The 20,896-nt window shown below is 60.1% G+C and overlaps 1 protein-coding gene and 1 long non-coding RNA gene across 4 annotated transcripts; one reads left to right on the forward strand and one right to left on the reverse strand.

Annotated features, from left to right (window-relative positions):
• The first annotated feature begins 23 nt into the window (after nucleotides 1-23).
• Nucleotides 24-5,436, forward strand: LOC140645227 (uncharacterized). Of its 2 annotated transcripts, none has more exons than XR_012039956.1 (4): nucleotides 24-3,080; nucleotides 3,658-3,736; nucleotides 4,153-4,395; nucleotides 4,707-5,436. It is a non-coding gene; the product is annotated as an uncharacterized lncRNA (long non-coding RNA). The 2 variants fall into 2 exon arrangements; XR_012039957.1 differs by lacking the exon at nucleotides 4,707-5,436 and having other exon boundaries at nucleotides 24-1,706; nucleotides 2,349-3,080; nucleotides 4,153-4,293.
• Nucleotides 1,613-19,034, reverse strand: SLC44A2 (solute carrier family 44 member 2 (CTL2 blood group)). Of its 2 annotated transcripts, XR_012039954.1 has the most exons (23): nucleotides 18,874-19,034; nucleotides 14,995-15,043; nucleotides 14,837-14,910; nucleotides 14,559-14,643; nucleotides 14,130-14,214; nucleotides 13,860-13,982; nucleotides 13,683-13,743; nucleotides 13,301-13,424; nucleotides 12,648-12,731; nucleotides 12,162-12,274; nucleotides 11,824-11,955; nucleotides 11,367-11,466; nucleotides 11,131-11,223; nucleotides 10,782-10,866; nucleotides 10,185-10,447; nucleotides 10,018-10,112; nucleotides 9,414-9,517; nucleotides 8,941-9,014; nucleotides 8,640-8,710; nucleotides 8,344-8,432; nucleotides 7,862-7,946; nucleotides 6,844-7,398; nucleotides 1,613-4,981 (listed from the first exon to the last, which is right to left on the reverse strand). XR_012039954.1 is itself a non-coding variant. In XM_072848538.1 (22 exons), exons 1-22 carry the CDS (start codon nucleotides 18,917-18,919, stop codon nucleotides 4,875-4,877), a joined length of 2,142 nt encoding a protein of 713 aa, XP_072704639.1. In that variant the 5' UTR covers nucleotides 18,920-19,033; the 3' UTR covers nucleotides 1,613-4,874. The 2 variants fall into 2 exon arrangements, 1 of the variants encoding a protein (XP_072704639.1); XM_072848538.1 differs by lacking the exon at nucleotides 6,844-7,398 and having other exon boundaries at nucleotides 18,874-19,033.
• Between the last annotated feature and the right edge of the window lie 1,862 nt (nucleotides 19,035-20,896).

The raw sequence follows: 20,896 nt of genomic DNA on the forward strand, positions 1-20,896 counted from the left end.
GGGCGGGGCCGGCCGGGGCCGTCCCACCCCGCCCCCACCCCGTCGTCGTCCCCCGGCCGGGGCGGGAGCGGGGTCCCCCGGGAGCGGGGCCGGCACAGCCCGGGGGGACGGGGCGGGGCGGGGCGGCCTGTGGGGGCCGGTGGCCTGAGGGGACCACTGGCCTGTGGAGATCACTGGCCTGTGGGGGCTGGTGGCCTGAGGAGACCAGTGGCCTGTGGGGACCACAGGCCTGAGGGGACCAGCCTGAGGGGACCAGTGGCCTGTGGGAGCTGGTGGCCTGAGGGGACCAGCAGCCTGAGGGGGCTGGTGGTTTGTGGGGACCAGCAGCTTGAGGGGACCAGTAGCCTGTGGAGACCACAGGCCTGAGGGGACCAGCGGCCTGAGGGCACCGGTGGCCTGTGGGGGCTGGTGGCCTGAGGGGACCACAGGCCTGGGGGGGCCGGTGGCCTGTGGGGACCAGTGGCCTATGGGGGCTGGTGGCCTGAGGGGACCAGCGGCCTGAGGAGAATGTGGGGCACAAAGGGTCCTGGGGTGCAGGGGAGGGCACCCCCTGAGGGGCCAAGCGCGGGGGTGCCCACCCTCGGGGCCCTGAGGCCGAGGAGGAGGAGGAGGCCGTGGGCCGGCTGCCTGCCGTGGAGGTGAGCCCTTCGGGACGGGACTGGTGCGTGCCCCCGGAGAAGGGCCCGCCAACAGCTCGGCCCCGGGGGCGTGAAGCCTGGGCCAGCCAAGAGCAGGGTTTGGCCAAGAGCCCGCTGTCCCCCACGGAAAGACGCGAGTGGCTGCGATTCAGGGTTGATCCGTAGCAGGGCACGAGTCCTGTAGGCCCCTGGCACAGGGGACACCGATGGGTGTCTGTCACCTTCCATGGAGCTGCTGCCTGCGATGTGTTGGCGTGGCGGCAGAGGGTGCCACCCGGCCGTGGCCGCGTCTCCTGGCGTAACTCGTTAGAGCACTGATGGTCTTGGCAGCCGGAGGGACGGGGAAGAGATGAACCACCTCGCCACGTACTAATTAACCTGGCGTCACGCTCCCGAGAGCTTTGGGGTGCGGGATGAGTCCGTGGGCTCCTTCTCCCGCTGTAACGTAGAAGGGGAGCAATCTCAAAGACGTCTTTTGTTGAACTCGAGTACGAACTTAAATGATTGTAAGCGTCCAAATGAACGCCTGCTCCTTAAAAAAAAAACTATTAAACCTCTGCCGGAGATCGCTGTCTTCTGTGGGTCAAGGCTTGCTTGACAATACTTTGTATTTAGTCAAAAACCCCAAGTCGGTGAAGCCCCAAACTCTGAAAATAGGAAGCGGAGCGTCCAGGTGTGCCTCGAAGCAAGCTGTAACGGCCCATTTTTGGGGCGAAAGCCAGCTGTATCCGTCACATGCGCCGCCACGCTCTGCTCTTTCTCCAGATGTTGTGCGCCGCCGGGCAGAAAAACACCGTAGAGAAGAGCAGAAGCCACAACAAAGAGGAACTAACGAGCGCGGTTGGACCAGCGGCTCCCCAGAGGTCCCCTCCACCCCCAACCCCTCTCCGAAGGGCGGCAGAAAATTGGGTGAAGGCTTTGCCCTGACGTCGGAGCCCCGTGAGGTCAGAAGGAGGCGCGCGGCGGAAGCGAGGTCCAAACAGGCACTTTTATTTGTGGTTGCAACGCTGACATCGATGGAACCGTCGCACACGACATCGGGAACGCACGTGGACGCTCCCGCCGGAGGTACGTCCTTGCATAGGAGCCCCAGTGCATAGTAGGAGTAGTTAATGCCTCAGAAATACGTTAAAAAAGAAGGAATTTTTTTTTGTAGAACATCAGCCCTGCAGTTTTTAGCAATTTTTTGAGGTTTGTTTTTTTTTTACTTGCCCTGGCCTGATTCAGGGAACGATTCGGAGCATGCGCAGTTTATAGGGACAGAAGTTGCATCTCAATACCAAAAGGAGCACGATTATTCCTCAAGACAGACAAATTAATGCCCTTAAATACACAGCTTTACACGGGAGACGTGCTCCAAGTGCACGGATCGGTCCACGCTTGCAGAATAAATAACCCAAGTCGCGGAGTGAAGCTTTTCTGGACACTAAAATCCCACCGGACAGCTGCCCTCGCCTGAGTGACTGATTCTTTCCAAAACCCCCTCATTTACTGGAAGATTTGCCTCTCTGCTTTCCGAAGCTCTCGGCAAGCGCAGCGCGTGTAGTTTTCAGCTTTGAAAAGCCGGCTGCTGCTTCGCCTTATTGGAAATAGGAATCTCGACTTCTGCTCCTCAAATACTGAGTTCACAGAATGCAGCAGAGCCAGCCCCACGGCCCAAAGAACGCATTTCACTAAATTAATTCTCTGTTTCAATGTTTGTATTTCCAGACCTCAAAATCGCTACTGTATATCGGCTGTTTATGCAAATAAATCGAGTTACTGATGGTCCTCTGCTATTTCGGACAGCGTTTCCACAACCAAAGCGCCTTGATATAAAAAGAGAACAGCTAAAGTCGAGCAGCAAGAGTAAACTTACCCGCTACGCAAAAATTTCAAACAGGAAATAAAAGAAACCACCTCAAAACCTACACAAGGATGGGAGAGGAAAAAAATTCAAATCATTCAGGACCAGCATCAGGCTGTGGAAAATATTTTCTCGTAGGTGCTAGTATAGCTGTAAACTGAATATATTCCCTTAATTATTCCCTTAATTATCCCCACTTACCCCCTATCCCAAACTGAGAGGATTCTCCTCTTCTTAGTTTTCCCTTTCCCCTTTCTTTTCAGCTTTACCTTTTCTTTTTAGCTTTCCCTTTCCCTTTTCCTTTTAGCTTTCCCTTTTCTTTTTACCTTTCCCTTTCCCTTTTAGCTTTTTCACCTTCACCTTTTTAGCTTTACCTTTACTTTTTCTTTTTAGCTTTACCTTCGCCTTTTCTTTTTAGCTCTCCCCCCCCCCCCGAGCATTGGATCGGCTGCATTGAGATGCGAGGAAAAAGGCGTCAAGAAACGATGGCGTTTGATTCCAGCACGCGTAGATCTACGCCTGCGATCGCCTTCGGGAGACGGCAGCGGTGCTGCGCCGCCCTGGGCCAGGGCAGTTACGTCTCAGCGTGCTGCCAGGTAGGTATTTCAAAATCCATCACAAAAATAGTACTGGAAGAGATCGAAGTAACGGCTACAGAACCGAAACAACTAGTAAAAGCAAAATATACAAAACCCCCAAACCATTTCATAATTCAGATAGAAAACATTCCTTGTATCTTACAAAAATACAACCGGGATCTAAAGATTACCAAGAGATACGTATAAAAGAAGCAAAATATATCCTTCAGCACAAATTAAGCGTGGCTAAGCAAACGTTTGCCATCAAGAGGGTTTGCGCTTTTAAGGCAGGGAGAGGCGCGTGCCCCCCAAGCCTCCTGCTGCCGCTGGCCCCCCGTGCTTTGGGAGCTGCTGAAGTTGTCACCAAAGCCTCGGTGCTTTTATTTCTAAACAAATTAAACCACAACAAAAGTGCAGTTTGTGGGGCTGACTATACCCGGGCGAGCCTCCTGTCGCTCGGAGGACGCTTCAGCAGCTGCGTGTATCAGAGGAGGTGTTTTAATTTTGTTAAATTTTAATTTTAATAGTTGTCTTTTAGTGATATTTAACCTCCTTTAATCTATTTCTCAAAAACCTCCCCTTTTTCTCCTGACAGGAGCTGCCAAAGCTCTGCACCTTCCCATTAGAAACAGCGGTCAGCTCCAAGTCCAGGCGACACCGTGGCATCTAAGGATGTAAGGCAACCTGTTGTTTGTCATTTGGTTTGCTCAAAATTACCTAATACTAACCTAAAAAAAAAGAGATATATACATTACTCCTTTCCCATGCCCGCAGGTGGGGTCTTCCTAAATTCGTCACGCAGGCCAAGCATTTTGTTCGACAGTTAGGGAAGGCTTTGCGGTACATTATTATTTTTTTTTAAATACATAATGCAGGATTTTTGGGGGGAGGAACTGGGAGAAGCCGTCTGTCCTAGAAAGATGCAATAACTGTACAGAGCGTCCGTATCCCAACACAAAGCCCCGGTTCAGGATGGTGCTTAACGCCCAAGTCCTGCTCGTTAACCCCTCACTTCCCTCCACCCTCACCCTTCGCACGTGGCTATGAGAACACTAATCGGCATTTTCCTAAATGGATTTGTTGTCTAAAGGTGCTCAGTGCAACCCCAAAGCCGGGCCCTGAGGCGTCTCCAAAAGGTGGCAAGAGAAGCAAGGCGATTTCAGCATGTTTCAGCTCTCTGGGTAGGAATCAACAACTGCAATAAAATATTTTGGGAGGGGCTGCAAAGAAAAACCAAGTCGAGGAGCTGCTCAACCCCATCAGCTTGTTCGCTGGTCGCTCCGCCTGGATTTACCCCAGCGCTGAGGGACGGCCGAACACAGCTGACCCGAAGGTAACATCATCTTTTTTACCGGTATAAAATAAAATTACTAAATCCAATTAAACTCATTTTGGTGTCGGTCGACACCCCGGAAGATGGAACTTTACCCCATGTCAGAGACATTTCCCCGCTGCTTTTATCAGCACCTGCGCTGGCAGGATTCGGCCAGGCAACTCCCCAGCTCAGTGTCTGAGCTGGCTGGGGACCAACGGGACGTTAGCTGGGACGAGTTCTGCAGAAGCAGACACGCTAGAGCGGTCTTCGTTTAGCAGCCCTGACGATTTAAGGTTGAACCATTAACGATAACCCATTCCTCTCTTTAGCGAACCCCCCCCTTCTGCTGCTTGCCCGCCGCAGGGGTCAAGGAGACAGCGGTTCAGGTTCGTTAACGAGATTTCCACGTGGGACAAACGATGCCGAGCGCCGGGCGTTATCCTGCAGCTCTGCTCCCGAAGCGGGAAGAGGAGGCGCGGAAAGGACGAGGGCAGGCTCTAGGCGTCCGGCTGACCTTTGTTCGTCTTCTTCAGGAGCTTTTTCAGGTTGGGCGACATAAAGTAAGGCTTTTCGGCCGAACCGTCGTTACGCTCCAGGTCTTCCACTGCAAAGAGAAAACCCCCGCGCGGCAGTTGGGGGGGACAGACACAGAGGTTGGCGTGGCAGGAGTCACAGCAGATGCAGCAAGGAGCCTAAAGGCAGAGCGATGCTAGAGGAGCAGTTGTCCTGCTCGTCTAATAATTATCTTTGAGAGGAGTAAAAGTCTTTCGGCTCATCGCGGGCAGGGGGTGTTTTCTCCCTGTGTCACAGCTAAATGCCCCCAGCTGTACAAACCACCGCGGTCGCACCTCTCCCATGTTACGGGGAGCACTGTGCTCTGGAAACAGGCTGCTATTATTTAGAAGAAACCAGAGGTTTGGGTGGGATTTTTTTTCAGGGGGGGCGGTGGGAAAGTTTAACAGTGTTGTAGGAAAAGAGATCTCCTCCGCAACCTCGAGCTCTGCTGGCTGGGAGCACGGTTCCCCTCCTCTAAGGAGCCAGGCAGCACGGCTCTCCCTGCTCTTTGTGCAGCCGAAACGGCTCATGACGCGAGCGCAAAGCAATTTCGCTCAGTATTCGCTTGGCGCCCTTGTCAACACGCCATGCATACATAATCATTAGGTGTATTCCCAGCACCGAACACGCTGCTTGGCCTCTTCCCGTTCAAAGCAAAGCAGCTGCGCCAACAAGAAGTGGTAGGAAAAATCACAGCCACCAAAAAAAAAAAAAACAAAAACCACCACCCAAAACCAAACAAACCCACAAAGCACCAGCTTCAGAGTCGAGTGAAAGCGCCTTGGGATATTTTGAGAGGGATTTGAATATTTCTCTGTGATGAAAACACAAGCGTTAACACTACGGCTTTGTCCTAAGAGGGCACGACTCAAAAGACGGGACGCTCTGTCTGCGTGAGGATTGTCATAGGAGATCTGGCTGCGACTACCCGGGCTGTGTGCCGCCAGCATGGCATTTTTTAAAATCTTGATCATTTCGGGACTATCAAGAGGAGAAAACGAGGCACGGATCCAGCCTGTGTTTGGCTGCCATTTCTTTAGGGGCTGTAACCCTCACCAGCTGCCTCCCAGTCAAACTTCTGATTTTTACTGGTCTGATTTCTCGAGCCGTAGAGATGCCGCAATACATCCCCGGTGTAACACCCGCCAGCGCAACGCACTCCTTCCCCGGAGCCTTCCAGCCCGTCAGGGACGCTCACACCGCTGCTCTGGACATCAGCTTCCCCTGATGGACCCTCGGCAATTCAGAGTTGCCGGAGCCGCCTTGGGGACTCGCCTTCCACGCAGGCTCCGTCTTCCCTCCCACAGCCACCTCAGCCTGCAGGTCTGTCCGCCCTTGGCAAGCGCCTCCACCTACGCTCTGCGATAGCGTGGAAAGTCGTTACAGCCCTCCAGCTCCTCCGCCCCGTAGGAGCCTGGACCAGGCAGAACCATCAACTCAGCCACCTCGGGGGAAACAGCAGAGCCCATCAGGCAGCTCCCAGGACGAGCCAGCACCTCCCTGCAGCGATTAAACCTCTCTCCAACCAGCAAGAGAAACCATTTTAAACGAGGGATGCTGCGAGTAAAAGCCCTCTGAGTTTTAATGGCTTGCAACCGGCAACGGCTCTTTTTGGCTTCCCTAAACTGACAGCACGAGGAAACGGTGTTTTCGGCTGCGAAAAGGGCGAGCTCTGTTTTGTGACGAAGGCGCTGCTGATGCAACAGACTTAAAAGCGAAAGATCTGCAATCTCATGAAGAAATCTTTTTAAGTGCGCCAACCCGGTTTTGCATAGAAAGAGTGGGCGAGGAAAGAGGCTGGTTGCGCTTTGCTGGGGGCAGAACAAAGAGGAAAGCGCGGAGAGACCAGTTTTCAGGCCGTCGAACCCACTCAGCCCGTCCCACAAACCACCGTCCTGCAACACGAGATACCTCCTGCAAGCAGAGCAGCTCTCATCCTTTTCACAGCTGGCGGTGAGGAACAAAGATCTCCGCTTCAACGTGAAACACAACTATACATGGGCACTCGTGCACGTCCAGCCGGTTCCCAGCCACTCACTGGAGCAGAGCGCTCCTCACCGGGTGCTACCGGACACTTGGGACCCCAGATTAACTCTAGGTGACACTCTAGGTTCGTTCTCTCCATACAAGAATATTCATTATTGGGCAGGAAGGCAGATTTGATACAGCATCGGGCACTGAGGAATCGGCACCCCCTCTACCCTCAAGGCTTTGAAGGACATCCAGGGGAAAGATTTGCACCGCGGCTGCCAGGCGCGGGCTTAGGAGAACGCTGCTTGGGCTGGGGGGCCGAGAGCATCCTGCGGCCCCGCCGGGCACGCAGCCTTCCTCCCGGGGCCAGCCCCTAGCCTTGGCTATCGGCGCTTTTGGAAGGCTCTAGGTTTCCCTTCAGCAGGATCTCACTCAGCTCAGGGGACATGTAGTAAGGCCTCTCGGGAGATCCATCGTTCCTCTCCAGATCTTCACCTTTTCGCAACCCCAGGAAGAAGCGGCCGTGATGGGGAAGAGTGAAAAATAGCAGAAGAGCCGGGGAGAGGCAGGGCAGAGATGAAGGTCGGAGAACATGTAGAGAGAGACATGAGGGGGGAAAAAAAGAGAAAAGAAAAAAAAAAAGGGAAATTGAAGTTAGTTGCAGTTAGGTTCCCCAAGAGCAAAGCACCAAAACAGAAAGACCAAGAGAGACCGCAGAAGACCCAAGGACAGGCTGTGGGTTTCTGCTGTGAGCAGGCAGGGGGAAAGCAGGTGCTGGTAAGAACGCAGGTGGGAGTCGGTAGAGGAAAAAGTGGGAGAAAACCACACAGAGAGGCCACGGGAATTTGGAGCAAACCCCAAATCTGGACGACTCTGGCATTCCCCCCAAAGGGAGGGAGGTTTTGCTACCACAAACTCCTGCCCAGCGGGAGACGGACCCTCCAAGGTAGACACTTACAGAAGCAGAGGAAGAGGGTGTCCACGCACATGCCGTACACACTGAAGAACCCGTGGGCGATGAGGTAGGAGCCCACGATCACCGTCTGAAAGAGAAATTGTGTGGTCACGCCGCGACCTGGCATCTGCAAAGAGCGCAAAGCCCCGGTCCCTTGGCTGGGAGGAGGAAGCCTGCTGAATCCCAAATTCCCCGGGGGAAGGAGGAGAAGCGAACAGGGCAGGACTGTTCAGACCAGCCCGATTCAGGACAAAAGGCTTCAGCGACGACGGTGGACGGAGGCCAATCTGGGCAGCACGGGAAGGGCGAGACGCCTCTTCGTGGCTGGCCGAAACAAAGGGCTTATTTCAACGGGGATGGAGAAAACACCTTCAACAAAGAAGGTCCTTCAGAAGCAGTGAGCAGAGGGGTGTTTTTAAGGCATTTGTGTTAAGGATCTCCTTCCATCACTTCTAAATTCACCAAAAGACGAGAAAGCGGCTCACCAGAATAGGGACCCAGTAGTAATTCAGGGGCGGTGCTGTGTCTTGGACCAGCTTTATCCGGTGGGTGAAGAAAAAGAAGGCAAGGATTCCTGGAAAAGCAAACGATGGAAATTGCTGTGGGATGCAGGGCAGAAGAAAGGCAGCAAATGGGTGCAGGGAAGATGTAAAATGGGACGGAAAGGAACGGTTTCATGGGAGGAGTGAAGAAAGTGGAGGTTTTGGGAAGGCGTAACCGGCTATGAAAGCCTACAGCAGCCAAACACCCCGAGGAGAAACTTCCAGTCCCCAGCACTTACCAACGCTTCCCACGATGAGGAGTTTACCAAGGAAGAAGAGGAAATCCGTGACTTTATCTAAAACAGCCACCCTGGAAACAAGAGAGAGATGAGCATCCGCATCCGCTCCCCACCCCGAATTCAGGAGGAAGCATGGGAGGAGGCGGCCAACGTGCACACGCGTTGCAAACATGGCATAAACCGCCGTGAAAGCCTGAAAACAAGGCAGGCGGGTCAGGGTTGATCTTTGGCAGCGAGGAGGACTTGGAAATAACCGAGTCTGCTGTTGAGAGCAGAGCCCTTGCACCCACCAGGATCTCACCTGATGATGTTCCTCATCAGCAGGAAGAACGCGTTCCTGGCGGAGGTGCAGAAGTTGGTGCCGTAGACGGCAATCTAGAGGGGGTCCCGGAAAAAAGGGGCAGAGAAGAGAGAAACGGAACCGCGCTGAATTCACCACTAAGAAGAGGGTGCAATTAATCCCATCTTTGACTAAAACTCTGATAAATCCCACCCTGGAAGCGCTTCTTCATCCGCTGACAGGTCAGGCATCGCGGACACCGAGAGCTGAATCCCCCCACCCCGGTGTCTCTGAGAAGGTCCCTCCCAAAGTCAAAGCGACACGGCTGAGGTCACGGCTTTCCAGCGAAACGGCTGGGAAATGCCAAAAAAGCTTTGTTTTCCCGTGACATCGGGGCACACGGTTCTCAACAGCCAGCCAAAGAAATCTCCAAGAGTGTGGAGACATCCTCACCAGCCACGACCCTTTGGGCATTAACGCTGGGAGACTCTTACCATGATGTATGCGTTTCTGTTGAGGAATTTGATGAATTTTTCCAGGCACCAGAAGCAGCACTTCAGGCAGCTCAGGAGGAACTTGGCAAACTTATTATCTGCAGCTGGAGGAACGCCACGGGAGAGGATGAGCAGCCAAACCGAGAGACGCCTTCTCTTACAGAAGCAACTTCAAGGTCCCTAAGGAGACCTCCCGCTGCCCTGTCACAGCCTCTCCCCCTACGCTCTGTTTTCAGCCTCCCGGGCAGGCCGATACTGCTGCAGACAGCGGGACGAGCCTCGCGTGCTCTACCCACGCTTCTGCTCGCTGTTGACATTTCACGATCAATAGAGTCATACAGCCAGACACAGACTTCCCTGGCACCCATACAGAGACCCAGCACCGGTTGACTTAGCCCGGCAGCCGCGGCGCATCCCTCAGCTCCCGCCCCGTGAAATGTCTCTTGGAGGAAGAGAAGACTACAGGATCCTAAAAGGAAAATCTCAATTCTCTACCAAAAAACTGAAATGATTCCCCCGGATGTTAGCCACGAGCTCTGGCACCAAGGAACTCAGAAGAAGCCAACCTCCTTCGTCTACTCATTTGCCATTCCAGCTTCGGTACCTTTTAACCTGTGGTCCAGATACTCCAGAGTGACCCTGATGACTTGGACGATGGCGAGGATCAGAGAGCCGAAGGCGAGCGAGCCGGTGTGGTACCTGGGAAAGATCACTCCGATTAGAAGGGGACAACCTCAAGAAGCTCACAAGCCCTCCTTGAGAGGGACGTACCGGAGCGCACGGCCGAAGGCAGAGAAGAGGGGGAAGGCGGGCATGTCATCGGGTTTCTTGAAGGCCCAGTAGTATGACGCGAAGGCCCCCGCCAGCGTCACCTGGCCCAGCGCGATCACGAAGTTGGCGAGCCAGAAGAACATGAAGACGTTGAAGAACTGGAGGACGATGAGATACTTGTGGTACGCCGTCTCGCCCCCATAGAATGCGAAGAGGCACTGGGCGTCGGGGCACAGCTTGGTGACGTTGGTCGTGTTGAAGGTCTAGAGAGGACAGCAGATGCTCACGCACTGCGGCGGCTGGAGACGTGCCGCAGGGCGGATCGACAGCACCGTTCGGTCAACCCAAAGCAATCTCGACTTTCAGAAGACATGAATCCTGCTTAATTTTTCGCCTGGTAGCGCTTGCTCAGACCAAAAAGTCAGCTTTGTACACGCAACAGCTTGAAGAAAAATAACGACATGACAGAAACGAGTTCGGAAAGGCAGAATTTCACTTGGAAGAGCTTGCAGGCTCAAATAGCCACCAGAATATTTTTCACAGAATAAACAATCTTATCTCTGACAGATTAAGCATAGCATTCATATGAGTCCTCACCTCCGGTTTGCAGGTCTGCCCGGAAAACTGGCACGCAGTCTCGTTAAACACCTTATAGACCGCCTCATTGGAGGTGGAGAGGAAACTGCAGAGCAACGGCTAAGGAGACGTGATTTTTGCAAACCCCAGACCCGAATCCTAACCCAGGTTTGCTCTCCCCAGCCTCCTGCAATCGCTTTTCTACATTAGGTTTTCTTTTAAGTGAAACTTAGAGACTTAGGCTGGCAGTTTTGCAAACGGATGTGTCACTAATCCTGTAAGATGTTCAGCGCCCTGGAAGACCTTTGATTTCTGAGCAGCTTCCTTCCCCGGGAGCAGAGGCGCAGGGAAGAGGAAGAGGAAAGGATACACAGCGGTGCTGGCCCAGTAGGCAATGCAGAGACACAGCAGGAAGAAGGTGCACAACGGGAACAGCAGCGACATCATGATGTGACCAATAGCCCTGCCAAGAAGATGGTTAAAACCCAGTTAAAATCCTCGCGGAGATGGGAGGACCTCGGCTGCCGGAGCCCAGCTGTCCCCAAGTCCTCCCACCGCGACGGGTGACAACGGCCACCTCTGCCTGGGGACGGGGGACACCCGGACCTGCTGGCCTCCTTGATGAGCGCGATGGCAATGAGGATCCTCTTGCGGAGGAAGATGAGCAGCAGTATGATCACCACCTCCACGATGCACAGGATGATCACTGGGAGGAGAAGGGGAGCCCCGGGTAGCGCGAGGGCAACGGACAGTGCCCGATGGCCACCATCCACCCGTGCCTTCCCAAGCAGATCCGTCGCGGCACCGAACGCTCTTCAGGGGACGTCCAGCACCGCGGCTCACGTGGGAAAGCAGCCCTGTCCGTAAGCTCGGTCCCATGGCAGAGGTGGCATCAAGCAAAGCCACCCTCCTTAGCTCAACCCTTTGCAAAGGCCCACGAAGAGGCAGAGAAGATCCCAAACCTCCATGTTCTCCCCTTCCCAAGCCCTGTCCCTCAAAGGGACCGGGGCTGGAGCGCATCCCCCGTGTCCCATCCCGCATCCCGAGGAGGACGGAGACTCACTGAACGCCAGCCACGTCTGCCGCAGGTGGAGGTAGACGCGTAGGTCTGTCTGAAATCCCAGGTCCTTCAGGGAGACGTCAGAACCCGCTTCCCCTTTTAGTTTTGCATATTCCATGTAACAGTGGAAGATTCCTGCGGTGAAAAGCAGAAAATTGACATATTAGCACCAAAAAGTGGAGACGGAGATGCCAGCAGCCTCTGCTCAACCCCACCGATGCCGATGTTCAGGTAGAAGACACCTGGAAGGACGCTGCATGAACTTTCTTCATGCAAATCCCACTTAAGATAGGGAAAGGAAAGCGGGGAAAGCAGGGAGAAGCTCCTGACCACTCGCTCACCGTAGCCCAGCACCAGGATCACCATCACGATCATCACCCAGACCATGATCCCAGCCAGGAAGCGGAGCAGGACGATGAAGATGAAGCTAGCCACCATCGCGATCACGAGGCCTCTGCGGGAGGAAGGCAGCAACGCGTCAAAAACCAGGCGATGCCAGCCCCTCCCCACCGCTTTCCTCCATCGGTCAGCTTGTCCTCTCTCCTTTCTCAAGCTTTAACGGTGGGGCAGCCTTAAAAATGGGAATCGTTGATGGAGGAGGGGACGGAGCGTGAGCAGGGCCCGAGTAACGTTGCTCCGAAGCACCCTCCACCCTCTCTCGTTTTGTTTGAATGGGAATTATGCAAAGGCCAGGGGAAAAAAAAATAAAATAAAATGTTGGTAATTCGTGAGTTTTGCCCCAGCTTTGAGCATCGGCCCTCGGCGGACTCCGATCCAGCTGCCCGCAGGACGGGACGGCCGTAACGCGTAGCTTGGCCCCTGCTCACATTATTATCCAGTACCAGGAAACCGTGTAATCTTCAAAGATCTTCATGGCCAGTTGTCTGGTTTCCAGGACCACGTTTGCTTTTCTGGAATACAAAAATAAAACACAAATGAAGCGGAAGCCGGGGGAAAGAAGCGGAGGAGCATCAGCCTGGCGCCTGCTGCCTGGACTCGGGCTGCCTCAATGGCCCCTTGTCCTCCCCCGCCAAACGGCCCTCTGCCAGACTCCCTGAAAACAAGAAAATTCAACAAGACCGAGGCTGATTTCCTGGCACTGTTTTCCTTCAAGCTGACCCCGCTGCTTCCCCTTGGTCCCCCCTTCCAGCTCCCGTTTAAAACACAGAAGATGGGTTTTGGTGCAGGATTTCTTCCAAACACAGGACCAGGGCTCCGTGCTGGGGCTTTCAAGGCTCTTCCACGATAGAAATCGGTAAACAAACGCGGTGCAGAAGTGCCGGCAGAGGAAACCAAACGTTTCTCTGCCGGGTGAAGCAGCAATAACGAAGCAGCTCATTAAGAGGCTCCCCCGGGTACGGTCGCGTATCCGCCATATCGCTGTTATCACCGCAAGCGCTCGCTCTCGGGATCGCCCCGGCAAAGACGAAGCGACCGGCAAACCGTGGTGCTGCCCGGCGCGAAGGCTGTGGGGACTCACTTGGCCCCTTCCAGCAGCTCGGTGACGTTCCTCCGGCGCCCGCGGCCATCGTCGTAGGTGGTCTCGTTGCCGACCATGATGACGCCCTTCTTGGCCCGGATGGCCGGGAAGCATCGCCGCGCCACTGGGCGAGAGGAGGGGGAAACTCAGCGTTGCAAACCGCAGCTGCTCTCGTCCAACCCCCCGGGGGAAAGGAGCCCAAACCCCCTCCCCGTGGTCACCAACCTACGCTGGATCCCCAGAAACCCCAAACAGGAGCCTCCAACCCCCCCAAAAAATCCCGACAGCCAGCCCGCAAAGCAGCCGCTTCCCCCCCGACCGCGATGGAAGCGAGCGGGCTCGTTAATCAGCTCATCGCAGCTCGTTAGCCCTCCGGACGTACGTGGGGTGCTGGGGATGACCATGGCCGGGCACTCCTTGTCCTTCAGCACCTCGATGGGAGCCTGGATGGGGACAGACGAGCTGGACGTTAACGCTTCGGGCAGGAATTACCGCGCCGGGGAACGCTGGCGTCGCCGGGGCTGGGGGGAATGCCGACACCGCGCTCCCTGCAACCCACCTTCTGCAGGTTTTTGAACTCGGGGAGGCAGAATTGCTGGTAGTACTCCAGCTCGCCAGGCGTGCGGGAGCTGTAGGCGCCCAGGTACGTCAGGTACCGGTCCGGGCATTTGCTGACGCAGATCTGGATGGGACAAGAGGACACGGGAGAGCTGCATGTGAAGGCGTGAGCCCCCGTCCGCGGCAATGCCGCACGCCGGAGCTTTCCCGAGGAGGAGCAAAGCGGTGGGGAACCGTGCCCGGCACAGCACCGCGGGGCCGGGAGCGATACCTGCGTGGTCGGGCACTGAAACTCCAGCAGCACCAGCGGGCTGGCACACTTCACGATGTCGAAGTAAAAGAGGAAAGGTTTCTTCCTGCAAAACAAACCAAGCAAAAAAAAAAAAAAAAAAGCCCAGTTGGGGGAACCGCCTGCCCCGGGAGAGGCGATGGGAAGCACCCGCATCCCTGCGCCCAGCGGAAGGGGGACCGCGCGGCATGGAGGGCCCCAAAAAACCCCGCCGCCCCCCAAAACCAGGAGCTGCAAGCTGCTGCGATGCTTTTCTGCGCCTCCCGGGAGCGGGCAGGGTCTGTGCCACTCGCCGCAGCCAGAGGAGAGCAGGCAGCACCGGCAGGGCGAGCTGCCCATCCCCACACCCCAAGGCTATCACCGGTCTCTCCGGCGATGCCGGGAGCGATGGCCACGAGCCGGGACACGTACTCGTTGGGGGTTCCCTGCTGCCCGCAGAACTGCCCGCGACTGTCGGTCGGGTAGATCACCTTCCGGGGGTCCCCGTGGGTCCAGGCTGAGGGGGGAGGCAGAAGAACGTGGCGGTGGTTACCCCCACAGCCCTCGCTCCTTTATTCCCCCCCCCGCCCCGCCGCTCACGAGACCCCCCGCGGGGACCCTCCCGTCCCCATCCGGATGAGCAGGAGGACGCGATACCCCTCGGCACGAGGTTTTGCCGGCACGGACACCGAGCCGGTGCCGGTACGTACCCACGATGCCCACCACCACGTAGCCCACGATGGCGATGACCAGCAGGACGCAGCAGATGATGTCCGTGCAGCCCCTGCCAGCGGGAAGAGGAACGTTGGGGACGCCAGACGGGCCACGGCACCGCCGAAACCGGCGCCGCTCGAGGGGCTTCTCTTACCTGTCGTAGATGGGACCTTTGAAAGTCGGGTCATATTTCTGCGGCGTGCCTGCGGGGAGGAAGAAGGAACGGAAAAACAGTTGGGGGGATGGCTGGGATGGGAGGAAGGGGCTCCTCATCCTCCTCTCCCCACCGCACGCAGAAAGAGAAGCAGAGGGAGCGTAACGCTTTAACCAAAAGCCTCGGGATAGGCAGAATCGGGAGGAAAATAATCTCCAGCTGCCATTTCCCTCCGTCCGCGCCTCCGCGTTCCAAGCGTGGAAACAATTATTCCCTTGGAAAACCCGTTTTCACCAAAAATGCTTCCCTGCCGCTCCCGGGAGTCTGCCCGAGATACCCGAAATCCCTCGGAAGCGCCGAAGAGCCACGGAGGCAGAGCGGGGCTGGGAGCAGCGACGCCGGGGGGGTCCCAGGGGGTTGCGGGTCCCGCAGAGCCGCGGCACGGCCGGAGCGGCGCGGGCAGCCGGCGTTGGGGCTGGCGGAGGGACCCGCCTCGGGCACGGCACGATCCTTGTCCCCTCTTTATTTTTAGGGTGGGAATTCAGCCAGGGCAGGCAGCGCCAGCGCCAGGCCCCGGCACAGCCGTGGGAGCAGCCCGGTGCGGGGGACGCGGCTGCTTTGGGGTGCATTTGGGGGGCTCGGAGCGGCCCCGTGCTGGGGACATATCCGTTTTGGGGTGCATTTGGGGGGCTCAGAGGAACCCCATTGCAGGGACATATCGGTTTTGGGGTGCATTTGGGGGGGGCTCATTGCAGCCCTGTGCTGGAGACACGTCAGTTTTGGGGTGCATTTTGGGGGGGCTTGGAGCAGCCCTGTGCTGGGGACACATCAGTTTTGGGGTGCCCTTTGGGGGGCTCAGAGCAGCCCCATGGCAGGAACACATCCGTTTTAGGGAGCATTTTGGGGGGGCTCATTGCAGCCCCGTGCTGGGGACACATCAGTTTTGGGGTGCCCTTTGGGGGGCCTCAGAGGAACCCCATTGCAGGGACATATCGGTTTTGGGGTGCATTTTGGGGGGGCTCAGAGTAGCCCCATGGCAGGGACATATCAGTTTTGGGGAGCATTTTGGGGGGCTTGGAGCAGCCCCGTGCTGGGGACACGTCAGTTTCGGGGTGCATTTGGGGGGGCTCGGAGCAGCCCCGTGGCAGGGACACATCAGTTTTGGGGGGCATTTGTGGGGGCTCAGAGCAGCCCCATGCTAGGGACACATCAGTTTCGGGGTGCATTTGGGGGGGCTCGGAGCAGCCCCGTGCTGGGCACCCATTTGCTCCAGGGTGTTTTTGGGGGGCTCCGGGCGCTTGCTCCCCACTGCCGGCCCCGGCTGCTCCCTAATCGCCACCGAGCAGCCGAGTCCCCACCCCGAGTCGCCCGGCCCTTTCCACGAACCTGCACCCCAAAACGCCGGTGCGGCGGGGGGGTCACTGCTGCAGGCCGGGGGGGACAGCGAGGAACGACTGAACCCCAGGAACCCCCCCAAAAAAACCCCCAGGGCCGGGACAGCCGGCTCCGGCAGTGACGGTGACGCCGGCCATGGTAACGAACCGCCACCGTGGGAACCCGCGCGTCCCAGGCGTTAAGCATTAACCGCTGGCGCCAGCGACGCCGTTGCGCTGGTTATGCCGGTGCGCGGTGAGGGCGGCCCCCCGGCACCGCGGCCCCCCGGCCCCCCACACCTAGGGGAAGAGCAAGGCGGCCAAAACGCGGCCGCTTTTGGTTTTGGTTTGCCTTTCCTTGTTGGGTTTTTTTTTCCCCTTTCCCTCCTCTTTTGGGTTTGTTTTTTCCTCCTTTATCGGCTCGAGGTTAACTTCCTCCGCCCCGCGTCGCGGTGGGCGGCTGCCGGCGGTGCCCCCGACCCACAGCCGGGCTGCCGGCGGTGCCCACGACCCACGGCCGGGCTGCCAAGCCCCACGGAGCACCGCACCCCGGCAGCCCCTACGGGACCCCCGCCGCTCCGGCCACGGCGAGCGGGTGCCAAAGCCTTACCGTGCTTGCCATAGTAGTCCCCCTGGCCCCCCATGCCGGTGAGCGCTCACGCCTCGGCCCCCGGCCCGCAGCAGACGCACGGCAGCCCCTGCGCCGTGGCCCTGGCCGTACGCGCCGCCCTGGGCGTGCCGTTGCCCGCCTCTCGTTAAACACACCAAAAACCATCCTCCGGTGCGTAAACACGGCTTTAAAGCGCAGACGTTTCACCGCGACCCTCTGCGTCCAGCTGCTTTTCCGGCCTTGCAAAAACACCGGCCGCAGCGCTGGCTTTCCACAAACCGCCGTGGGGCCAGGCAACCACCGACGTGGCACGGTGGTCACCGGCACCGGGGCGGGGGCTCGGTCTGGGCCTGGCAAACCCGGCACGGGGCAAAGGTTGGGAACACGCACGGGCGGGTGGCGAGAGTCACCGGTTTCAACAGGCAAAGGGCACGAGGTCGGCAACGCTGGTGCCGATGCCCCCGCTCCCGGTGATGCCGAGCTTCCCATCCCCACCCCAGGGTTATATTTAGGCGATAAATAAATAACCGGGCAGACGTGCCGGCTCGCGGTCAGGAATAGCGCGCTGCCGCCCAGCACGGCCGCGGTTCGGAGGGTCGAGGCCAGGCGGCACGCCGGCATCGCTGCCGGCGCTCATAGGCTGCCGGTGATGTCAGGGCAGCCGGGATTTACACCCGCCGAAGCGGCTCGGGAACAAAAGCCGAGGCTGGGGAGGGCTGGGCGGACCCCCCGCCCGGGAAAACCGGTGGGGACGCGGCGTCCCCCCATGTCCCCACATCTGAGGGGGATCCGGTGGCCGGCTGGGCCGCGGTCCCACCGGGAAGGGGGCACGGTGGCGGCTCCAGCATCCCCCTCCTCTGCAACCCCCTCGCCGGGGCCGGAGCAGCCCCCCGGGCTCGGGGGCCACCAGGAGCCCCCCCCCGGGGCCTCCCGCACCCCATGGTGGCGACCGTCCCCTCGCCGGCTGCCCCGGCACGGAGCCGGGGAGGGTCCGGCACCGGCGCTTGCCAAGGCGAGCCGGAGCCGAGGGATGCTCCCAGCGCCCCGGCACTGCCCGGAGCCGTGCGGCCCCCCCAGCCCCAGCCGGCCCCCCCATGCGCTGCGGGCAGGGGGGTGCTGGGACCCCCAGGCAGGGCAGGGCCTCTGCTTAGGGTGGGGGGTCCAAGGGGCTGGGACAGGGGGTCCCCAAACCCGGGGTCCCCAAACATGGGGGTCCCCAAGCCTGGTAGTCGCAAAACCGGGGGGGTCCCCGAGCCTGGGGGGTCCCGAAACCCTGAGGGTCCCCAAACCTGGTGGTTCCCAAGCCCGGGGGTCCCCAAGCCTGGGGGTCCCCAAAACCCTGCGGGTGCCCAAAATCTGGGAGTCCCCAATCCCGGGGGTCCCAGACCCTGGGGGTCCCCAAGCCCGGTGGTCCCAAAACCGGGGGGTCCCCAAGCCTGGGGGGTCCTGAAACCCTGAGGGTCCCCAAACCTGGTGGTTCCCAAGCCCGGGGGTCCCCCAAACCCTGCGGGTGCCCAAAATCTGGGAGTCCCCAAACCCTGGGGGTCCCCAAGCCCGGTGGTCCCAAAACCGGGGGGTCCCCAAGCCTGGGGGGTCCCGAAACCCTGAGGGTCCCCAAACCTGGTGGTTCCCAAGCCCGGGGGTCCCCCAAACCCTGCGGGTGCCCAAAATCTGGGAGTCCCCAAACCCTGGGGGTCCCCAAGCCCGGTGGTCCCAAAACCGGGGGGGGTCCCCAAACCCCGGGGGTCTCCCGGCACCACACCCCTGAGGCCCCCACGCCCCCGGGGGACCCCGGGCAGGCTGGGGGGGGGGTGCGGGGACCCCCAGCGGGCCCGGCCCCGGGGATGGGGAGCCGGGGGGAGCCCCGGGGAGGGGGGGGGTGCCCGGCCCCGGTACCGTAAGCGCCGTCCGGGTCCTTCCTGCCCGCCGCTCGCTCCTCCATGGCGGGGCGGAGGCTCCGGGCCGCTCCGGGCCGCTCCTATCGCCGCCGCCGCCGCCGGTTCCCCCCCCGGGCGCTGCGCCTGCGGCTGCGGGCGGGGCAGCTCCGGGCCCGGCCACCGGCCCGCCCCGGCCCGGGCCCCGCCGCCCCGCCCCGGCCCGCCCCGCCGCACCGCGCTGGGCCGGCGGCTGCGGGAGCCGCGGCTGCTGGGACCCCCCCACGGGAGGAACGGGGGTGCAGGGACCCCCCACGGTGGGGGAACCGGGGGTGCAGGGACCCCCCCACGGTGGGGGAACCGGGGGTGCAGGGACCCCCCCCGGTGGAGAACCGGGGGTGCAGGGACCCCCCATGGTGGGGGTCTGCGGTGCAGGGATCCCCCACGGTGGGGAACCGGGGGTCCGGGGGTGCAGGGACCCCCCCACGGTGGGGAACCGGGGGTGCAGGGACCCCCCATGGTGGGGGTCTGCGGTGCAGGGACCCCCCACGGTGAGGGTCGGGGGGTGCAGGAACCCCCCATGGTGGGGGAACCGGGGGTGCAGGGACCCCCCCACGGTGGGGAACCGGGGGTGCAGGGACCCCCCATGGTGGAGAACCGGGGGTGCAGGGACCCCCCCCATGGTGGGGGTCTGCGGTGCAGGGACCCCCCACGGTGGGGAACCGGGGGTGCAGGGACCCCCCACGGTGGAGAACCGGGGTCCGGGGTGCAGGGACCCCCACGGTGGGGAACCGGGGGTGCAGGGACCCCCCATGGTGGAGAACCGGGGGTGCAGGGACCCCCCCATGGTGGGGGTCTGCCGTGCAGGGACCCCCCCACGGTGGGGGAACCGGCGGTGCAGGGACCCCCCACGGTGGGGAACCGGGGGTCCGGGGGTGCAGGGACCCCCCCCGGTGGAGAACCGGGGGTGCAGGGACCCCCCATGGTGGGGGTCTGCGGTGCAGGGACCCCCCACGGTGAGGGTCGGGGGGTGCAGGAACCCCCCATGGTGGGGGAACCGGGGGTGCAGGGACCCCCCACGGTGGGGAACCGGGGTGCAGGGACCCCCATGGTGGGGGTCTGCGGTGCAGGAACCCCCCACGGTGGGGGAACCGGGGGTGCAGGGACCCGCCATGGTGGAGAACCGGGGGTGCAGGGACCCCCCATGGTGGGGGTCTGCGGTGCAGGGATCCCCCACGGTGGGGAACCGGGGGTCCGGGGGTGCAGGGACCCCCAAGGGTAGGGGTCGGGGTTGCAGGGACCCCCCGGTGGAAAACCGGGGGTGCAGGAACCCCCCATGGTGGGAGAACCGGGGATCCGGGGGTGCAGGGACCCCCACGGTGGGGAACCGGGGTGCAGGGACCCCCATGGTGGGGGTCTGCGGTGCAGGGACCCCCACGGTGGGGAACCGGGGGTGCAGGGACCCCCATGGTGGGGGAACCGGGGTCCGGGGTGCAGGGACCCCCCACGGTGGGGAACCGGGGGTGCAGGGACCCCCCATGGTGGGGGTCTGCGGTGCAGGGACCCCCCACGGTGGGGAACCGGAGGTGCAGGGACCCCCCATGGTGGGGGAACGGGGGGCCCGGGGGTGCAGGGACCCCCCACGGTGGGGGTCTGGGGTGCAGGGACCACCCCCAAGGGTGGGGGTCGGGGGCTGCTGGGACCCCCACGATGGGGAACCGGGGGTCCGGGGGTGCAGGGACCCCCCCAAGGGTAGGGGTCGGGGGTTGCAGGGACCCCCCACGGTGGGGGAACCGGGGGTCCGGGGTGCAGGGACCCCCCATGGTGAGGGGTCGGGGTGCAGGGACACCCCAAGGGTGGGGGAACTGGGGCGGCAGGGACCCCCCCATGGTGGGGGATCTGGAGTTCTGGGGTGCAGGGACCCCCATGGTGGGGGATCGGGGGTCGGGGGTGCAGGGACCCCCATGGTGAGGGATCGGGGGATGGGGGGTGCAGGGACCCCCAAGGGTGGGGGATCGGGGGTCCGGGGTGCACGGACTCCCCAT

The sequence above is a fragment of the Ciconia boyciana genome, chromosome 31 (genome assembly GCF_034638445.1).
Source record: "Ciconia boyciana chromosome 31, ASM3463844v1, whole genome shotgun sequence".
Taxonomy (NCBI): Eukaryota; Metazoa; Chordata; class Aves; order Ciconiiformes; family Ciconiidae; genus Ciconia; species Ciconia boyciana.

What these genes read in the sequence shown, in the direction of transcription:
- SLC44A2 (XM_072848538.1), bottom strand. Translation starts at nt 18,919, where the DNA reads ATGGAGGAGCGAGCGGCGGGCAGGAAGGACCCGGACGGCGCTTACG. An exon ending in CAGCAGGGAACCCCCAACGA is followed by an intron (nt 14,215 to 14,558) that starts GTACGTGTCCCG and finishes TTTGTTTTGCAG; the next exon opens with GAAGAAACCTTTCCTCTTTT. An exon ending in ACAGAAACGCATACATCATG is followed by an intron (nt 9,015 to 9,413) that starts GTAAGAGTCTCC and finishes GACCCCCTCTAG; the next exon opens with ATTGCCGTCTACGGCACCAA.